Source organism: Rana temporaria, chromosome 3, assembly GCF_905171775.1.
Source record: "Rana temporaria chromosome 3, aRanTem1.1, whole genome shotgun sequence".
Classification (NCBI taxonomy): Eukaryota; Metazoa; Chordata; class Amphibia; order Anura; family Ranidae; genus Rana; species Rana temporaria.
Window position 1 is genome coordinate 204,389,714 of NC_053491.1, and position 22,161 is coordinate 204,411,874.

Genomic DNA, 22,161 nt, shown 5'->3' on the forward strand with positions numbered 1-22,161 from the left:
AATGTGTATTTCAATATTAATAATACTAATAGTAATTATTAATATTATAAGTAATTGTTGTAGTGGTATATTTTATGCCAACACATCATAGAAGAACTTTTTATTCTCTCAGTTTTTTTTTTGCAATGCAAGGTGCATATTGTTAGTTCTACCACGGTCCACGGAACACCTAAAACTAAGCCCATTGTCAAACAGGAAGATTTCATGAAAATGATCTGCCAAGATTGCTGCAAGCCCATATTCTTGCCTCGCATAATCCATCCACGCTTACATGATACAGCAATCATCAGTTCAGCGAGGAATTAACATAATATGATATTCAAGAAAAACAAATACATCTATGAAAAGCTTCCGTTCCAAGCTAAATAACTGAGTGTACCCTCACACATAAGAGTATTTTATGCATGTGATTATAAACCTGCAAATAGACAGAGGATCTGCCAACGCATAAGGGAGCATCGGAACCATTTCCTCTGCATTCTAAGATGATACAGCCATGAGTTCAGTGAGTATATTTTGTTCTGTATTCAATTTATAGGCACTGGCCTGAACACTTTGTATGATCATACCTTTTCAGTAGAATCTCATGGGGAAGGGAGAGAATTATTTGCAAATTATTAAAAATCAGAAGGTAGCCAATCTCTAAACTGGCAACTTAGATTCAGAAACTGTAAAACTGGGTACTGGTAAACGTAATAATTCACACAATTCTTAGTGATTCTTACATGCCATCTGTGAGACAAGGCTAGATGTTTACGCAAAGAAGATATAGCATGCCATTGCGACAAATGTACACCTAGACATACAGGTAGTAGCTTTGTTCCATACATATATACACAGTAGTTACAAACTAGGCCAGAAAATGAACGTTTGTCAAGTTTATCCTCTCTCTTGTAAGTTATCGAGTTATGTCTCTTCCCTAACATGTCTATTGCACACTAGGGAGTATTACAATTATGGAGTATTATAAAAACTTGTATGCCCTGTACACACGATCGGAATTTCCGATGGGATAAAATCCGATGAAATTTTCCGTCGGAATTCCATTCAAGCTGTCTTGCATACACACTGTCAGACAAAATTATGACCGTCCAAAACGCGGTGATGTAAAAGACTACGACTATGACCCCAGACGACGTGTATTGACACAAAACGTGTCGGGGGGACTCCATTGCCGCCTCATCTATTATTCATATATGCGCTGTATCTTCAAATCAAATGTAAGTGCAACTGCCTATTCAATTTTACTATTTTTTTACGAAATCACGCTATGTTGCTTCCTCTCTCCTTCTATTATCCTTCCATTATTGGTATACACTGAGGACAAGCTGTGGGCTATTGTGGCAATTATTTCTATTCGATTATATCCAATTCTGTTGACGATCGATTGAACAATGCATTATCTCCAAAGATGCCTTCGTAGTCTACATTGATCCTTAAGCCTGTTTGACTCATTTGAGATATATATTTCTTTGAGTCCGTATGTTCCTGTAAGCCTGCATCCTGAGGCCCCGTACACACGACCGAGTTTCTCGGCAGAATTCAGCCAGAAACTCGATCGGAGCTGGATTCTGCCGAGAAACTCGGTCGTGTGTACACTTTTCAGCGAGGAAGCCGACGAGGAACTCGTCGGGCCAAATAGAGAACATGTTCTCTATTTCCTCGTTGTTCAATGAGGAAAGTCGGCCCGCCGAAATCCTCGGCGGCTTCAACACTGAACTCGACGAGGAACTCGATGTGTTTGGCACGTTGAGTTCCTCGGACGTGTGTACGGGGCCTTACTGGTGGAGGGTTGTTTACCGCACATAAGAAGTCACGTCCATTTTTGCCTCACTTCAACGTTTGAGTTTCAGACACAGTTTTTGACACGTGGTGGATGTTTTGCCATTTATGGTCATACATGGACTTACATTATTTGTTTCACATTCTATATCATTTTATTTTGTGAGATTTACTGGACATTTTGTACTACTGTCTGCATTGCAATGGCATTCATTATTTACGGTATATGAACACAATAGTTTTATTATTTATTGTATTAATTTAAGCGCTACACATACACCATAAAAGACTACGACAAGCCGAGAAAAATGAAGTTCAATGCTTCCGAGCATGCGTCGACTTGATTCTGAGCATGCGTCGTTTTTTCTAAACATAAAACATGTTCTATTTCTAAACTCCGACGAAAAAAGTCCGATAGGGCCCACACACGGTCGGAATATCCGATGAAAAAATTCCGTCTGACTTCTTTCATCGAAAATTCCGATCGTGTGTACAAGGCATTAGCATTGGTTCAGGCCAGAACATGATGTGGAAATGGCACATTCCAAGAGCGTTTCCCACATTGCATCACAAACCCACTGCCTTTGTTATCTGCTGAGGGTGCCGATACTTTTTAATGGCACTCAAAACGCAGATCGCAAATGCAGTATGGCGAATTTTTATAAAGTAGTGCATTCACTACTTTTTTTGCAATCTGGTGCTATTTTTGCATTGCAGGGAAATGCACAGGAATCACACAGGAATGTGCTCAGCGTTCCTGTGCGATTCTGGTGGGAAACGGTCCTTAGATTTGCATTAGTGATGGTACTAGTCATCCCATGTATATAGAAAAGACATTAGTATTTCATTAGTGATCAAATTTGTGGTCGATATATAGATATAGAACAGTCATCATATCTCTTTCAGTATAATGATTAATCCTGCTTTAAGAATTTGAAAAAAAAAAAAAAAGCTAAGCAATTAATTGACTTGTATGCTTCTGATAAACATTAGCCAAATCAAGACGATAGAACAGGAACAAAAAAAAAAATCAAAACGAATAAACTTGTGCATGAAGTAGAGATTGCTGTAAATAATTAAGGTGTTTAGAAGTCTTTTTTTTGGTCTTGCACTGGACATGGAAGCTGTACTTTAGAGACAAATGTTAGTTGTTTATTGTAGCACACAGTGTCTACAAAATGACCTCCCACGACAAAAATAAAGCAGAGTGTATAGAAATGAGGGACGAGACTCTAATGGCTCAGGTAACATAGTATTACATGTTTAGAATTCATTTGTTTGATTTTATAAGATGAAATGCTACTCATAAGCGGATTCCTATGGGTTCATTCAATAATTGTTTCAATGTTGAGAGAAAAAATTATGTTTATTATTCATTTCAATCAGAGATCAGCATACATTTCGAATTTTTCCTCCACTTATAAGGTGTGTATTTTAGTATTTATTTCTCATTTTTACTCTACATATAAAATTAACACTTAAAGTTGTTTTTACAGTCTTTTAAATTTGATGATTTTTTTTTTCCTTTTACTTAAAATAACTTTTTTTGGTGAAGTATTTATTGCATTTGCCGTGGACCTGTGTGGTGATGGTAGATTGCATTTTAAGAATTTTTATTTAAAGTTGTGCTACTATACATACATTTTTATCTAGGAATGCATTACTTAACATTTAATAGGATAAAAAAATCAATAATTGTAACTGACAGATGTGTCTAAAAATATGTTTTTCTTAAAGCGGGGGTTCACCCTAAAAAAAAATTCTAACATTGCATGGAGCCGACCTATGAGACCGACAGTATGCTGTTGTTGTTTTTTTTTTTTTCTTCCGTACATACCATTTTAGGACTATTTTCACCCCCGGCTTTCCCGCGGGAGTGGGCGTTCCTAATCACAGGCTGTGATTGACGTGCTTCCGACCGGCGCATACTGCGCGTCACAAGTTGCCGAAAGAAGCCGAACGTCGGTGCGCAGGCACCGTATAGAGCCGCACCGACGTTCGGCTTCTTTCAGCAACTCGTGAGGGTCAGTATGCGCCGGTCGGAAGCATGTCAATCACAGCCTGTGATTAGGAACGCCCACTCCAGCGGGGAAGCCGGGGGTGAAAATAGCCCTAAAATGGTATGTACGAAATAAAATAAAAAAACAACAGCATACTGTCGGTCTCATAGGTCGGCTCCATGCAATGTTAGAATTTTTTTTAGGGTGAACCCCCGCTTTAATGAAACAAAAATATTTTTTTCCTGGTATTATTATTTTTTATTTTATTTGCATTAAATATTGCATAATACTGTAAAACATTAAAAGCATATGTAAACCTGAATTTACAAAAGACTTCAAAGAGACCTTTTAGAAAATCCTGTTTCACTTTTGGTTATTTGGCCATAGTTGGCATATTCCCCTGAACTACACATATGCTATACATTATTCTATTCCGTTCTATTTACATCTTTTTTTTTTTTTAATTCATGGGATCAGGTCTGAAAGGCAAGAATTCATGAAAGTATTTGCTAATTATCTGGCATGCTAGAAAAAAAATCTTCATCTGAATGTGGAGGTCTTTGACATTGTGTGAATAAATGTCAAAAACACGACTTTTAAATAATCCTTTACAGCTCAAGTCATTTGCCAAAATCAGATCACTAGCATGGATCCCACGTTTGTCTTTTTTTTGCAGTCTTAGCATTTTTTAATGGTTTAGAGAAAGGTCAAATACATATATAGCAGTTTAATTATGCCTAGCCTTAGCAATTCCCAAGTAAAATTAGAACAGATAATGGTGAATATTGGATATAATGCTTCTAGGGCAACAAAACAGAACAAAGCTATGTGTTAGGATGACCTAAACATACACAGCCTAATGTTGTAAACAGTGTGGCTGTAATTTTTACACAATTCTTAGTAGCATTGAGCAAATCTTAAAGCCTTATTGTAATGTCAAGTTTAACAAAGCAGACAGACTTAAACTGGCCATACACTGTGGCTTCCCCATCCATTCTGAATAGCTTGGATGGAGGAATTTTCTCTGCTGGCTATTGTATTCTGACAACTGGCTCCAGCAGTTGTAAGAATACCTCAACAATGACTGCATCTAATTGGATACAGCCACTGTTTATCTGACAAGTGTCCGTCCTGCTCCTTCAATCTTCACATAGAGGGTGGTAGGTAGGGTTGCCACCTCATCCCTTTAAAACAGAACACATATGAATTACACAGGTTCTGTGGCTAATTAAGGTGGTAATTAGACTAATTTGGTGCCTTACCTGCATTAAATCAGCCACAGAACTTGTGTAATTCATATGTGTTCTGTTTTAAAGGGATGAGGTGGCAACCCTAGTGGTAGGATGCCGACATGGCCACCCTGACTCGAATTTGAGCCAGTTCATCGGGAATCGTCCAGAATTTGCTAAGTGTGTTGTCAGATTTAGTGTGCCTATAAATTTAAAGATCTAAAGATGATCTATGGTCATTGCATGCACTTTCATTTTATAACATCAGCATTGTAATTGCAATACAAATAATAATTATTTATGACATTGAATATAGACTTTTTGAAAAATATCCTTTTATGTTGTGATTGCTGCCTGTCTGCTGGCCATTTCTTTCCACAATTTCAAGATTCTCTGCATGCTTTGCAGATTCTCCTTTACTGTTTCCTTTTAATCTTTAACTACTATATATCCCATAATACCTTGCTGCTCGCAAGCAATGATTCCTGTACTGATTCTGCCTCCTGAAACTCCTTCTTGGGGAACTTCTGTGGTTCAGAAGGCAGGCTCTGTGAATTCTGGCTGACACAGCATTACCTACTCAATGAATAGTGAATACATGTCACAGAATTCAAGGATTTGTTCAAATTAATAGAAGTAGGCTAGACATAATTGAAATACAATGTGGGAATGAATATATGATTTTTACATTTTGTCCACCATGAATATGTTTGAATTATCTTACTTGTATTTTCTTTTTAAGTGAGTCTTAGCATTAGCCCACATTGCGTTCCCCCTCTAAAGTAGCCTAAAAATCTATGAACACAGAAGTTTATTTCCAGTGGTCCTACACACCATCTGGCCTTGTCCCAACTATCCCTCTCCAATCAGCAACAAGTGCACTCATGAGAAGACAAGAGGCATGTTGGACAGCTGGAGCATAGCGCACAGGACCAGGCCTTTTTCTGACACTTGTTGTTTACAAGTTTAAATTAATATTCTTTGCTAGAAAACTACTTAGAACCCCCAAGACCCTAGAGAATAAAATGGCAGTCCTTGCAATATTTTTTGTCACACTGTATTTAAGCTGCAGTTTTTTAAACACATTTTTTTTTTAAATAAAATACACTTTCATGAAGTAAAAAAACAGTAAAGTTAGCACATATTTTTGCATAATGTGAAAGATGATGTTACACTGAGTAAATAGATACCTAGCGTGTCATGCTTCAAAATTGCGCACGCTCGTGGAATGGTGACAAACTACGGAACTTAAAAATCTCCATAGGCAACGCTTTATGCCGGGAACACACAATAATTTTTTGGGTTGTAAAAAAATAAAATTTTCAGGCTCTATAAAAAACAAAGTGTTTTTCAACTTCATCATTAAAACGGCCTTGCCTACACATGATCGGTAAAAAAAAATGCTCTAGCAAAGTGCGGTGACGTACAACACGTACGACGGCACTATAAAGGGGAAGTTCCATTCGGATGATGCCACCCTTTGGGCTGCTTTAGCTGATTTAGTGTTAGTAAAAGACGATTCACGCTTTTCTGTCTGTTACAGCGTGATGAATATGCTTACTCCATTACGAACGGTAGTTTTACCAGAATGAGCGCTCCCGTCTCATAACTTGCTTCACGTTGTTAAAGCCCACACACGATAATTTTTTCACGTTGTTAAAGCCCACACACGATAATTTTTTACAACCCGAAAAACGACAACGTTTATAACGTCGTGAAAATATAGAGCATGTTTGAATTTATTTTGGGCCGTTTTTCAGAACCCGAAAAATGCTCTGAAGCCCACACACGATCGTTTTAAATTACATTTGAAAAAAGCATTTTTTTACAACCCGAAAAATGATCGTGTGTACGCGGCATTAGAGTTACAGAGAATGTATAGTGCTAGAATTATTGCTCTCGCTCTAACGATCATGGCAATACCTCACATGTGTGGTTTAAATACTGTTTAAAAAGTTTGGCCCGACTTATGTATGCATTCGCTTCTGCCTGCAAGGTATGAGGGACAGGGCGCTTTAAAAAAAAAAAAAATTCTGATTTATTACATTTTTTATTTTTACACTGTCTCTTTAAAAAAAAAAATTGGATCACTTTTATTCCTATTACAAGGAATATAAACATACCTTGTAATAGGAATAAGCATGACAGGTCCTCTTTCTTGCGAGATTTGGGGTCAGAGAATTTTAATTTTACATTAAAAAAAAATTGTTCCTTTAAGGCCATTTGGCGAAAGTGACGTCAGACGTAGTTTCGGTCCTCCAACAGCATAGTGTCGAGTGGGGGCCATATTTCCGTCGCTTGACTTCCTGACCATAGCTCCATGGGATCGGATCACTACCGAGAGCTCAGATAATAGGGGAAATGACCAGGAAGCGGCAGGAGGGGGACACCTCTCCCTCTGCCTATAAAAGTGATTCCATGGGTGTTTTGGCAGCTAACTGCTGCCATAACAAAGGTATATAATATCAAAGTAATGACATACATATATATACAGTGGACAGTCCGGTACTGGTTAAAGGAGAAGTTTGGAGAATACAATTTTTTTTAAATACATACTTGCCTCCATGCTGCAGCATCTGTGTGATACTGCAGCTGTCCAACATCTGCTCTAAAGCTGAAAAGTAAGTGATCACATGACCGCTGATCACTCAGCTCTCGGTCTGCTCCCAGCGGGGAGCAGTGACTGTTAGTCAACCCTCTCTGTTCTGCTCCTCCAATGCTCACTATAGAGATAAGCTGGGAAAGCTGTTATCCACATGCCAAAAGGTAAAGCCAGCTGTCAATCAGGCAGCTGGCTGAATCCCAATATTATCAGGATCCTTCTTAAGCTTGGTGCAGCTCTGCCCTGTCAGTTGAAAGCTGGCAATAACCCACTATCAGCTGACTCTGGGTCACAGGAGAACAAAAGTTAATGTACTCGTATGACCTTTAAGATAAAAAAAGCCAAACAGCCAAAAAAAGGTAACTTCAGCCTACTGTGGAGTTGAGTTGAAATTTGAGCAGGTGCTAAGACTTAGTTAAGAAATAAATAAAAGTAAGACACTTTAAAGTTTGTATGCACACTAAGTTTGTCTGATTTGCTAAAATTGACACTACAATGGGCTTTATAATTTGTCTATTGCTACTAAGGATAACTTAAAAGTGACATTCGCGTTGCCTACAGTTGTCACAGTGTGCAGGTGCATTGCTGAAAGCCCTGGGGCACCACTGGGACACCCCTGGGCACCTTTAGTAGAGCAATGGTCTGGTGGGCATATCGCGCTATGGCGAGAGGGTGTAGCCAAATGGGAGGGATTTAATGGGTATGGTAAAATAAAACCTGGGCCTACTTCTGCCTCCCGAATCCTTTCCTCCTGGCTGCCAGCTTCTTCAATAAAGTCTTAGGGCACCCTGAGAACAACACGATCTTCCGCCCTGAGTGGAGGATGGAGGGAGCTCAGGTCTGGTCGATCAGTGCCTCGGTGGGTGGGGTGATGGGTAGCTCCTCCCTCTGCTCTGTTCTCTCTGCTCATCTGTGTCTGTTTTCTTTGTTGTGCACACTGGGCTGCAGAAGCATGCAGGGGGAGAGGAGACAGGAAAGAGAAAGCTCTCACCATGTGAGAACCGATGCATGCTGCCACATGTGACCCCCCCTTCCCCCGCTCTAGCAACACCACTGTTTCATTTGGGGGCACTTGGGGGCACAGTATAATGTCAGGGGGCCATGGAGCCCCTAGTGACACCACTGGCTGCTAGCGAGTTAGTGTGCTATTGTGCTTCTATTGCCAGTGTAAAATATCAGATTAGTGTGAATCTAGTGATAGTTTGGTGTGAGTGTAGTTTGACTATTCATTTTTACTTTAGTGTCAGTTTTTGTGAGTGTAGTGTGACCATTTATTTTCACTTTAGTGTCAGGGCAGGTTTCCTGCCTTATATATCAGTACATTACTGCACATTTAACGCTGTATATATCAGTGCATTTCTGCACGTTTTACACAGTATATATCAGTGCATTACTTCACGTTTTACACAGTATATATCAGTGCATTACTGCACATTTAACACAGTATGTATCAGTGCGTTACTGCACGTTTAACGCAGTATATATCTGTGCATTACTGTTTGTTTACCACAGTATATATTAGTGTGTTACTGTACATTTAACACAGTACATATTGGTGAATTTCTACACGTTTAACGCAGTATATATCAGTGCGTTACTTCACGTTTAATGCAGTATATATCAGTGCGTTACTGCACATTAAATGCAGTATATTTGAGTGCGTTACTGCATGTTTAACACAGTATATATCAGTGCATTGCTGCACGTTCAACTCAGTATAAATCAGTGTGTTGCTGCACTTTTAATGCAGTATATATCAGGGCATTACTATATGTTTACTGCAGTATATATCAGTGTGTTACTGCATGTTTAAATCAGTATATATCAGTGTGTTACTGCACATTTACCGTAGTATATATCAGTGCACTACTGCATGTTTAACGCAGTATATTTGAGTGCGTTGTGGCACGTTTAACCCTTTCGCCTCCAGGTCCATACGTCGTGCGGACCTGACATTGGGGGGTATTACACACAATCTGGTGGCTACAGCCACTGGGATTGTCTGTGAAACTGACATGCAGACTCCTGTCTGTCAGGTGAAATGCATTTGTGCGGCTCCGCTGCCACCAGATCGTTCTCACACACCCCCTGTACCGGCGCCCACCCCCCACTGCCACGCCCCAGGCTCCGTACAGCCACGTACTAATGCGTTTCATCATACCAACTTCGTCCTGGGATTCCGAAGCCGGTATAATGAAACATGTCGGTGCGTGGCTGTATGGCAACTGGAAGTGATGTTTACGCATCACTGGAAGTGACGTTCTGTGTGTTTTGATGTGCTGGTCGGATGAGATGCAGTGTTTAACCTATGTCTGCTGTGGCTAGGTATCTCTGGCATCTGCACACCATACCAATGCGATTTTATATTTGCCTTTTTGTAAGTGCATTACCATTTGGTGTGTGATTTTAATAAATTCAATGTTTTACGTTATCACATTATTTGAAGTTTCATTTCCTTCCATATATTGCGGATTCCTCTGGGTCTCTGGATACTTGTAACACTTGTGATGGGACGTACTTGACCCCGAGTGGTCTACTGCTTTATATGCCAAACACGATAGTTTTGAGGCAATTCATGCTGGTGAGTGTACATCTTATTGGGGAGTAGGGGCACGTTAGTGGTCACATGGTATGGTGTCGGATCAGTCTATCAACTAATTTTTTCATCAAGAAGATTCCACTTTGCCTCTAATATCAAAATTACAGTCAGACTAAGGACACCCCAGGCACTATATTTAAATGAATTTGTCATTTTATTGTTATTTCTCATTTTGATGGTTTCACTTTAAGCATCAGTAAATCACAGCTCATTTAAAAATTATGTTTTTTACAAACTTTTTTTCCATGATATATGTCCTCCAGGACAGTACCCGGACCCCATATCCATTGTATGCCCAATTACTTTCATATAAGCCTTTAAAATGGGCACTTTTGATTTTCCAGTTCAGGGCCCATAGACTTTAATGGGCTTCATTATTCGGTTCCGAACGTTTGCAATGTTTAAAAGTTCTGCCGCAAATGGAACAGAGGGTCATTTGGCCCATCTCTACACTAATCCACTTTGCATAACTAAAATCCACATCTGGCCGCTGTCACCATCAGTAGCTTACTGCACTATTTTCTGAAACACTGGGCTACTTTGTATGACTGAAATTAACATATTCCTTGCTAAGACTTTTGAAACTGTTGTTTTTACTTGTCAGTATTGATTTACATTTCATGGTGCCTTGGCCAAGATCAAACACCCAACATTATCTTGCTGTCTTCATCCTGTTTTGCAACCTGTTAAGGGCAGAAAATAAGCAGTGAGCCCTCTCACCAGTCCCTGCAGTTCAGCTGTGAACTCTCTCAGTCTCTCTCCAGAATGCCTCTAGTGATCAGTGGTGGGAAGTAGAGGGTGAGAGGATGCTCTGTTTGCCCTACAGCAGTGCAGATGTGATCGCTGAGGTCTGTGCTGTGGTGCCCGGGTGTCTACCCCTAGGTCTCAGTCTGTGGCTCTGGTCACTCACCTTGTGCATGATCAGTGTGCACCAGGATCGATGTGCGCATCTTGACTTCCGTGATGTAAAGAGGAAAAGGTTTCCAGTGCAGTCTGGTAAAAGCTGTTCCACCTCTCCTCCTCTGCCTTAAGATGCTCTGCTAAATGAAGTTTAAAGAGTCCCATCCTCAGCGTTCTGCATAGAAAGGTTATGGTTCTCCCACTATAGTAAGGTGACCAGATTTTTAAAATGAAATCCGGGGACATATTTTTTCTTTACTAGTAATGGCAACAATCAGCACTTTCTGCCCGTCGCCGCTCGCCTCACAGCCTCTCAAGTCTTACTTTTTGGGCCCCCGGCTACTACTGAATGGGGAGCGGAGGAAGATCACTCCGCCAAGGAAGGCAAGGAGATAGGCAGGTGGCTGGCCAGGATTTGAGCCAAGGCAGAACAACATGCGAGCGAATGCTGAATGGGCATGCGCCCAAAACTGAAGAAACATTCCCTCCGCTCTGACCAGCACATGATCATCAGATAGGGGCACAGATAATGGGAAAAATACAACCCCCCTATGCTAGTATGGCATGGCAGAGCGGGGGTGTGTAATTAAATTTTTTTTATTTTAATTCTGCACTGACTGTTTTTGAAATTGCCCCTGCCCTATTAAATCCAATCTGGGGACAAAACCAGGGACAGACTTGGTCCGGGGACAGTGTCCTCAATCAGGGGACTGTCCCCTGAAACTGAGGATGTCTGGTCACCCTACACGATAGTTGTCCCACTGCTGACAAAAGGCAAACAGAATCCAGCATGGCAGTAGAAAGTGAAAATAAACTGATCGTAAAGAGGGATACGTGTCCATGTTTTTGTAGTCCAGCACTTGACTACATCCATCATGCTGGATTCATTGCCTATTAGCAGTGTTTGTTAACTATAAGGCTCCATGCACATTAGGAGCTTTAGAAAACGTCAGAAAAACACTGGAACAAAAACGCTCATATTAAGCGTTTTTGTTCTGGCGCTTAACACTTTTTGTGCCGATATTTAGCAGGGACTATCTCTTTGTTAAGGAGCAGGCCTTCCGGTGTAGACCCAACGTCAATCATGATAAACGCTGACAGCCGACTCAGAAAAAAAAAAGGTACGCACCCACCGCTGGCTCCCACAGAATGACAGCTCCACCGCTTCCCTTTACTAATTAAACTAAGGGGTGGGGCCACCCTTCAGTGTCACAGGAGACCCCCCCATGTGACATCATGACTCGGGTCTATGACATCACAAGGGGGTGGGATCACCCAGTGTCTTTATCGGGTGCCCCCACCCCTGAGTTCATTTAGCGATGGGACGAGGTCGGAGCTGTCATTTGTAGGGAGCCAATGTCGTGTACAGACCTCTTTTTTTTATTTTCATCGGCGTGATTGTGATTAACATTGGATCTACACTGAAAGTACCCCATACTCATGCACATGGGGGGATGGGATGTGGGGACCTCCTTTTTAAAGAGGCTTCCAGATTCCAATAAGCCGCCCACCTGTGGAAAAGAGTCCCTTGTCCCCATCAAAATTGGGACAAATGGCTTTGGGGGTGCCCCCTGCCCCACAGCACCCCCCAACATTGAAGGCATGTAGCCTGCTATGGTTCTGGAGAGGGGGCAGCCACTTGTCCCCCCTTTCCTGGCCTGCCAGGCTGCATGTTCAGATAAGGGTCTGGTATGGACTTGGGGGACCCCATGCCATTTTATTTTTACATTTTGGCATAAGGTCTCCCTTAAAATCAACACCAGACCCAAAGGGCTGCCCGCTGAGATAAACATGCTGGGAACTGGTGCTTAGCAAAGGTTAGCAGTGTTTAGAAGCTTATAGGAGCTGTCAGTGAGAGTTTTGTTCTGCACCTAGAATAATGTGACCAGATTTTTAAAATGAAATCTGGGGACATATTTTTTTTGACTAGTAATGGTGGCAATCAGCGTCTCTCTGCCCATCGCCCCGCCGCCGCCGCACGCCTCACAGCCTGTCAAGTCTTACTCTCCGGGCCCCGGCTTCTACTGGGTGGTGAGCGGAGGAAGATCACTTCACCAGTGAAGGCAAGGAGATAAGCAGGCAGGTACTTGAGCCAAGGCAGAAGAACATGCGAGCGGAGCTGAATGGGCATGCACCCGAAACTGAAGAAATATTCCCTCCGCTCCGACCAGCACATGGTCAGAAAGGGGCACAGATAATGGACAAAAAATACATTCAGAATTCAGAATTTGTTTTTTAATTAGGCATTGACTGTCATTGCCCCAGCCCCTGTTCAAATCCAATCCGGGGACAAATCCGGGGACAGACTTGGTCCGGGGATAGTGTCCTCAATCCGGAGACTGTCCCCGGAAAACAGGGATGTCTGGTCACCCTAACCTAGAAGCTGAAGCTTAAAAAACGCTTCTAGACTAATCATAAGTAAAGCAAGAGATTTTAACGAATCTATTGCAACTGCAAGGGCGACATCTTGAGGCTGAAGGGTAATATATCATACAGTACAGGAACAACCAGGATTATACTTGTTATTGGCACTGAACAGTTATAACTTCAGCTAATATAGGATTTACCAGGATTTTACAAATACACGTGAAGTCTTGCATCTGAATTTACTGTATAACCAATTATAAGTAAGGAACTGGCTCTCTTGTGTCACTTACTGTATAATTGTTGTTTTATATACAAGCTGTCCAGAATCCTAATCAGGAACTCACAAAGAGCCAGATTCACAAAGGGGATACGACGGCGCTAGTCTAGTTTCCCGTCGCAAATTTAGTCGTCGTTTTGGGTGCCCTAACTTTAGTCAGCAATCGTATTGCTGTCTAAAGTATGGCCGTCGTTCCCGCGTCGAAATTTAAAATTTAACGTTGTTTGCGTAACACGTCCGGGAATACGGAAGTACGCTACGCGCGTCGCCGTTCGAAAAAATGACGTCACGGCGCGCAAAGCACGACGGGAATTGCGAAACGGAGCATGCGCAGTAGGTCCGGCGCGGGAGCGCGCCTAATTTAAATGGCACACGCCCATTTGAATTAGCCCGCCTTGCGCCGGAGGCCGCCGGCGTAGTTTTCATCGCAAGCGCTTTGTGAATCAGGCACTTGCGATGAAAACTTGCGGCGGTGTAACGTATCTACGATACGTTATGCCGCCGCGATTCTACGTGAATCTGGCTTAAAGTCACTACAGCTGATTTACATACAAATGCACTTTCCTATTTTCCTATCTCACCATTCATTACAACTAGGGATGGGCTTCTAGTTCGAGTCAAACTCATGTTCGACTCGAACATTGCCTGTTTGGCGAACAACGAACAATTTGGGGTGTTCGCGGCAAATTCGAAAAGCCGCGGAAAACCCTGTTAAAGTCTATGGGAGAAATCTAAACTGCTAATTTTAAAGGCCAATATGCAAGTTATTGTCCTAAAAAGTGTTTGGGGACCTGGGTCCTACCCCAGGGGACATGTATTAATGCAAAAAAAGTTTTAAAAATGGCCGTTTTTTCGGGAGCAGTGAATTTAATAATGCTTAAAGTGAAACAATAAAAGTGAAATATTCCTTTAAATTTCGTACCCGGGGGGGGGGGGGGGGGTAAAGTATGCATGTGAAATATCGCATGTTTCCCGTACTTAGAACTGTCTCTGCACAAAGTGTCATTTCTGAAGGAAAAAAAGGCATTTAAAAATGACTCGTGGCTTTAATGAATTGTCGGCTCCCGGCAATTCAGAGAGAATTCATTCATAAAAAAAAAAAAAAGTGTGGGGGTCCCCCCAAATTCAATTACCAGGCCCTTCAGGTCTGGTATGGATATTAAGGGGAACCCCGTCGTCAATTTAAAAAAAAATTACGTGGGGTTCCCCCCCAAATATCCATTCCAGACCCTTCAGGTCTGGTGTGGATTTTAAGGGGAACCCCACCACAATTTTTTTTTAAAAATTGCGTGGAGTTCCCCCAAAAATCCACACCCCTTATCCGAGTACGTAACCTGGCCGGCCGCAGAAAAATGGGGGGGACGAGAGAGTGGCCCCCCCTCCTGAACTGTACCAGGTCACATGCCCTCAGCATGGGGAGGATGTCCCCATGTTGATGGGGACAAGGGCCTCATCCCCACAACCCTGGCTGGTGGTTGTGGGGGTCTGCGGGCGGGGGGCTTATCAGAATCTGGAAGACCCCTTTAACAAAGGGGACCCCCAGATGCTGGCACCCCCTATGTGAATTGGTAATGGGGTACATTGTACCCCTACCATTTCACGAAGAAAGTGTAAATAATTGTAAAAAAAAACACACACGTCACACACAAGTCATTTATTAACCACTTGCCGACGGCGCACCGTCATTATACGTCCACAAGGTGGCTCTGCTGGGCGAGAGCACGTAATATGACGTCCTCTCTCCCAGCCGCCACTAGGGGCGCGCGCGTGCCGCGGGAGGCGCGATCGCCGCCGGGCACACGCGATCGCTCGGTACAGAGCGGGGACCGGGAGCTGTGTGTGTAAACACACAGCTCCCGGTCCTGTCAGCAGGGGAAATGCTGATCTTCGGTTCATACAATGTATGAACAGAGGATCAGTGTTTCCCCTAGTGAGGAACAGTAAGAACACACCCAGGCATACTTAACCCCTTCCCCGCCCCCTAGTGTTAACCCCTTCACTGCCAGTGGCATTTTTATAGTAATCCAATGCATTTTTATAGCACTGATCGCTATAAAAATGCCAATGGTCCCAAAAATGTGTCAAAAGTGTCCGAAGTGTCCGCCATAATGTCGCAGTACCGGAAAAAAAATCGCTGATCGCCGCCATTACTAGTAAAAAAAATATAATAAAAATGACATAAAAATACCCCCTATTTTGTAAACGCTATAACTTTTGCGCAAACCAATCAATAAACGCCTATTGCGATTTTTTTTTACGAAAAATATGTAGAAGAAAACGTATCGGCCTAAACTGAGGAAAAAAAATGTTTTTTTATATATTTTTGGGGGATATTTATTATAGCAAAATGTAAAAAATATTCATTTTTTTCAAAATTGTCGCTCTATTTTTGTTTATAGCGCAAAAACTAAAAACTGCAGAGGTGATCAAATACCACCAAAAGAAAGCTCTATTTGTGGGAAAAAAAGGACGCCAATTTTGTTTGGGAGCCACGTCGCACGACCGCGCAATTGTCTGTTAAAGCGACGCAGTCCTGAATCGCAAAAAGTACTCTGGTCTTTGGGCAGCAATATGGTCCGGGGGGTAAGTGGTTAAAAAGAAAAAAAAAATCCAGCGGTGGGAATCCACTCTCGATCCCCGCTCCAGCGTTGTCGGTATCCAGCGATGGGTGATCTCCTCTCCGCCAGGGACCAGCGATGATAAGATCCATCCAGGTCCGGGATCCAGAGCGCAGCATCGACGGCCGCCTGTCTTCACTGGAGACAGCCCGGCAAATGACGCGGCTGGAGCTAGTGACATTTCTTATATAGGTGAGGCGGGGCCACCCGTCACGTGACCTCGTCCCCCTCTGACGCACCCTCTGCTACGTCACTGGGGAAGCCCAGTGACGTAGGTGAGGCGGGGTCACGTGATGGGTGGCCCTGCCTCACCTATGTAAGAAATGTCACTAGCCATGTTTAGTGTCAGGCACCCTGTGATTGGGCGTAAGGGGGTCATGTGCGGCGTGGGGCTGGCCTATTACGGTTGCTCTTGAAGTCTCGCCTCCGCACATGACCCCTATATGCCCAATCACAGTGCGCCGGCCGGCAAACACTGAACATGGGGGCGGGACTCAGGAGACTCAGTCAGGCAAGCACTGGAAAGTGTGAGCCGCTGGAGCTTCTACTCTGCCTGTCCGAAAAAAAAATTCAAAATTCGACGCGGAAACGACGGCCATACTTTAACATGGCTGATCTAAAGATAAGACATGTTAAAGCAGGTGTAACTTTGCGACGGGTAAAAACGACTAGCGACGACGTACGGGATTGCGACGAACGCGCGGATCTTCGTGGATCGCCGTAACTAGTCATTTGCATATTCTACGCCGACCGCAATGGCCTCGCCACCTAGCGGCCAGCATAGAATTGCATCCTTAAGATCCGACAGTGTAAGTCAATTACACCTGTCGGATCTTATGGCTATCTATGCGTAACTGATTCTATGAATCAGTCGCATAGTTAGGACGGCCGGAACACAGAGATACGCCGTTGTATCTCTTCTGTGAATCTGGCCCATAGCTCCTAACTTCCCTTCATATGGAGAAACGGTCCCTCTTTTACCACCAAATTCTTTTGTCCTTATATCCTTCTTAGTTGGCCCTCTATGTTGGTCTTCAAACATCTGAATTATTGCATCGGTTATTTAAAAAAAATATGTATAAAGGAAATAGATGAGACAAAGCAGTTAACAATAAACATTGCCTCAATCATTTTTTTGCAAATGAATTCTTCATGGTCCATGTAAATGGTTGGTATGTCAGGTGTATGTCCATTGAAAACCTACTGTGTATCAAATGGTACCCATCTTTCCCAATTCAGAATTTGTGAGGTATTTCAAAAGCTTCAGTTTCTTTTACATTGTCTTCATAGCACATCTGGTTTAACTTCCTATAAGCACCAATGGAATACTGATAGACCTTCTTATCCTTTTAGGCCTCCAGGACTGAGCATGTTGAATATGGCCACCCTTGCTTGATTTATATCAACAACTGACATAGTGTTCCCCGTATCCTTGCCAATTGACAATTCCATTGAAGAATTATCCAGCATCAAAATAGGAAAAGCAGACATAAGATATATGGGCCAGATTCACGAATAATTGCGGCGGCGTAACGTATCGTAGATACGTTACACCGCCGCAAGTTTTCATCGCAAGTGCCTAAATCACCAAGCACTTGCGATGAAAACCTACGCCGGCGGCCTCCGGCGTAAGGGGGGCCAATTTAAATGGGCGCGTGCCATTTAAATTAGGCGCGCTCATGCGCCGGACCTACCGCGCATGCTCCGTTTCCGAACTCCCGCCGTGCTTTGCGCGCCGTGACGTCATTTTTTCGAACAGCGACGCGTGTAGCGTAATTCCGTATTCCCGGACGGCTTACGCAAACGACGTTGATTTTAAAATTTCGACGCGGGAACGACGGCCATACTTTAGACAACAATACACTTGCTGACTAAAGTTAAGGCAACAAAAAAAAAGTGTAACTTTGCGACGGGAAACTAGACTAGTGGCGACGTAGCGAACGCGAAAAACCGTCGTGGATCACCGTAACTACTAATTTGCATACCTGACGCTGGTTTACGACGCAAACTCCCCCCCAGCGGCGGCCGCGGTATTGCATCTTAAGATCCGACAGTGTAAAACTATTACACCTGTCGGATCTTCTGCCTATCTATGCGTAACTGATTCTATAAATCAGTCGCATAGATAGAAACAGGGATACGACGGCGTATCAGCAGATACGCCGTCGTATCCCTTTTGTGAATCTGGCCCTATATTGCTGGAATTAGATTTTCAAAGCAGTGGAGAAAGTAATATTAAAGAAAAGGTAGTCTTGGTGGTAGCTAGGGGCATAACAATAACCATTGGTGATTGTGAGACTCATATGGGACCTAAAACCACAGGGACTCAGCTTTGCCTACCAACACAGTGATTCATGCAGGTAGCAATACCATTTAACAAAAACATTTGTATTATATGAATGTATTTTAGGAACCTGCATTTGATACTATGAAAGAAATCAGCATTCTGAATTATTAGGGGAATCATCTTTTGAGATGGGGATTAAAGATTAGAGGGCTGCTTAATGGTTTTGTTATAGGACTCCACACAGTTATAGCTCTGGAATCTGTCTCATATAAACAAACAACAGAAGAGGATAATGAGAAATTTACTGTATGTTTTCACTTCTATTAGGTTTTATTAGGTTTCAGCAAAGTTACAAAAATAATATGCATACGTGTCAATTATAGACTGTAGAGAAAATGAATCTCAGTTCAAGACCACGCATGTTTCCTCATGTGTTCTGAGCCTAGTAAGACCATAAAGATTGTAGGGGAGGTAAAGCATAGGTTCAAGAAATCATCAAAATACAACAACGTTTTGGTCTCTAATAACATTTCTGTCTAGTGTAATGAAATATATTGCAAAAAAAAGTAACGAGGAAGTGGTAGCAATGTACCTGTAAATGGGAAAAGGGTGAAAAGGGGGAAGACGAATAAGGGTGGGGGGAGGAGGCTTCAGAATCTCCCAAATATCTCTTAAATTGATTTTGCCATAAAGAGGTAAGGCTTTTGGAGGAAAGTGATGGCCAGGCACACTGAAACCATGGGTTCCAAACTAATTTGAATAAATAAAAAAACAAGCTGGTGACTATCTCGTTGATGAAAAACAGGTCTATGTGCTGCCCGATGTCCATAAAATGTATGAGTTTATTCTTCTAAGTTTTGTCAGTAGTCTCTCTGGTGAGACATGGGCGATTCCAAAATCAACTTCCCATTTGAAAATTAAATGAGCTGTATGTGTGGGAAAGAAATTGAGTTGAGAGATATAATGGTAATTTCCTTAGGATAAAGAGGTATGTGGTACAAACTGTATTCAAAAATTGATAATTGGGTAGTAAGATCCTTATTCATTTTCTGAGAAGAGACCCAATGTTTAATTTGCATATATCGGAAATACTGAAGCAGTATAAGTAATGGAATTTGTTGCATGTCCACAAGTGGAATGTACCAGTGGGATTCCAAACCAGGTGGGTATAGTAAGTTTCCTAGAAGCAATAGCATGGTGCAAGTGCTGTGCTGGAATATTTGGTAGAATCTTAGGTGGTTTAGGTTTGGCACATCAAGGGAAATGGTTTGAGGTCTTGATTGGGTTGGGAGACAAGGGAGTGCCTGAGTTCACTGGTGAGCAGCAACGTGATTCCAGCTTTCTTGTTGGACCAGATACATATTATTACATGGTTTTGGAAAGAGTTAAAAATTGTTCCAAAGGCTAGACATTTTTTCCTAATGGATATCCTGTAAAAAAAAATGTCCTACTAGCTATATTGCTCTCCCCCCCCCCTTAAAGTGGTTGTAAAGGTTTGTTTTTTATTTTCTAAATAGGTTCCTTTAAGCTAGTGCATTGTTGGTTCACTTACCTTTTCTTTCAATTTCCCTTCTAAATGTTTTTTTTCTTTGTCTAAATATATCTCACTTCCTGTTTCTCCTCAGTAAGCTTCCCCCCATCATCCGAGCCATTCTGGCTTGGGGTTAGTCAGCGTGCTTGTCCCCTCCCTTGGGACTACATCCCTGCGGGAAGATGCTGTGAACGAGGGAGCAGGGGACTGGGCCAAGCCAAGGTATGTGTGTCAATGGACCGACACAACCTGCCTCTGGAGTGAGGCTGCAGGTGTGCAACCAAAGGAAATGGCTTCCTATGGTGGCACACAGAGAAAAGGAGTAGCTAAGCGTGCCGACAGAGGATCCTAGAAGAGGAGGTTCTGGGCTGCTCTGTGCAATACCATTGCATAGCGCAGGTAAGTATAAAGGGCCAGATCCAGAGAGAGAGTACGCCGGAGTATCTACTGATACGCCGGCATACTTTCAAAATTCCCGCGTCGTATCTTTAGTTTGAATCCTCAAACCAAGATACCACGGCATCTGGGTTCGATCCGACAGGCGTACGGCTTCGTACGCCTTCGGATCGTAGATGCAATACTTCGGTGTCCGCTGGGTGGAGTTTGCGTTGTTTTCCGCGTCGGGTATGCAAATTAGCTTTTTCCGACGATCCACGAACGTACGCGCGGCCGTCGCATTCTCTTACGTCGTCTCTAGTCAGCTTTTTCCGGCGTATAGTTAAAGCTGGTATTTTGCGGCGTATAGATAGACTTGCCATGTTAGGTATGGCCGTCGTTCCCGCGTCAAAATTTGAATTTTTTTTTTGCACAAGTCGTCCGTGAATCGGGATGGACGTAAGTCACGTCTAAGTTTAAAAAATGACGTAGTTGCGACGTCATTTCGCGCAATGCACGGCGGGAAATTTCGAAACGGAGCATGCGCAGTTCATTCAGCGCGGGGACGCGCTTCATTTAAATAAATCCCGCCCCCTAATCGCCAATTTGAATTCCGCCGACAGAAATACACTACGCCGCCGTAACTTACGGTGCAAAATCTTTGAGGATTTGAAAGAACGCCAGGTAAGGTACGGCGGCGTAGCGTATCTCTGATACGCTGCACCTATTCATTTCTATCTGGATCTGGCCCAAAATGTTTAATATTTTATTACAAAAATACCCTTTACAACTGCCTTAAGTGCAAAGGTTTATAAAGGGACAGGGAGAGTATGAAACGGGTGGAGGCGTTTCAGGTGAATAGTCATCTTTATAGCAATTTTCCTTTTCCATGTATTTTGTCCAGGAGGGTAATTGATATATTTAGGAGTCCAAAATGCTGTGACATAATTGAGCATACAGCATGCTTTCAGTAATTTAAAATGGCACTCCATTGATGCTTCAGTATTTTGATACATTCTTTAGATAATACCATAGACTGAAAAGTGTAAAAAAAATAAAACTTTTACTGAAAAACATCTGAAATAAAGTTTTCAGTCAAAATGCAGCAATTGCAATATGCAGTAGATGGCAGCACTTGACCACCCCACCTTTTAAGAATGCTAAGAAAAACACGTCACAGATAACAATCCACTGTTTCTAGGCATTAGATATCATTATTTATCTTTCAGGAAATACCTTTTATCAGTCATTGAAGACTGCATTCATAGTCCAGCAAAATACTGTATTGTTTATGTTAAAATTGAATACAATATTAACTATTACATACTGTATGTGTACTACTGAAGGCTGGTATTTCTCCCAGACCTTGAGAACTTGAAAGCACATAGTGGTAAAAAAAAAAAAGAAGAAAATCACATAAGTTTAGAAAAGCTTGTCATTGGTAATTAACAACGTTTTGTCCCGGCATTTTCAAAGTGTCAAAAGATAAACGCGTACAATAATGCAGTTATCGTTTTATGTTTGATTTGTATAAATATTTGAAAACCAGTGTTCTACTACAATTTTCACCAAGTAATCAAACATAAGTATTGAC

At 42.3% G+C, this 22,161-nt stretch overlaps 1 protein-coding gene across 2 annotated transcripts in view; it reads left to right on the forward strand.

Moving 5' to 3' along the window:
- The first annotated feature begins 340 nt into the window (after nt 1-340).
- The window catches only part of LOC120932057 (solute carrier family 23 member 1-like), a 210,628-nt gene continuing 188,807 nt past the window's right edge, over nt 341-22,161 (forward strand). Inside the window, exon 1 of one of the 2 annotated variants that reach the window (XM_040344158.1) lies at nt 341-505. In XM_040344158.1, coding sequence (XP_040200092.1) covers nt 497-505 — 9 coding nt within the window. In that variant the 5' untranslated portion in view covers nt 341-496. Of the gene's footprint in view, nt 506-2,834; nt 3,027-22,161 lie in introns of those variants that run through there. The other variant, XM_040344157.1, reaches the window with a different exon arrangement.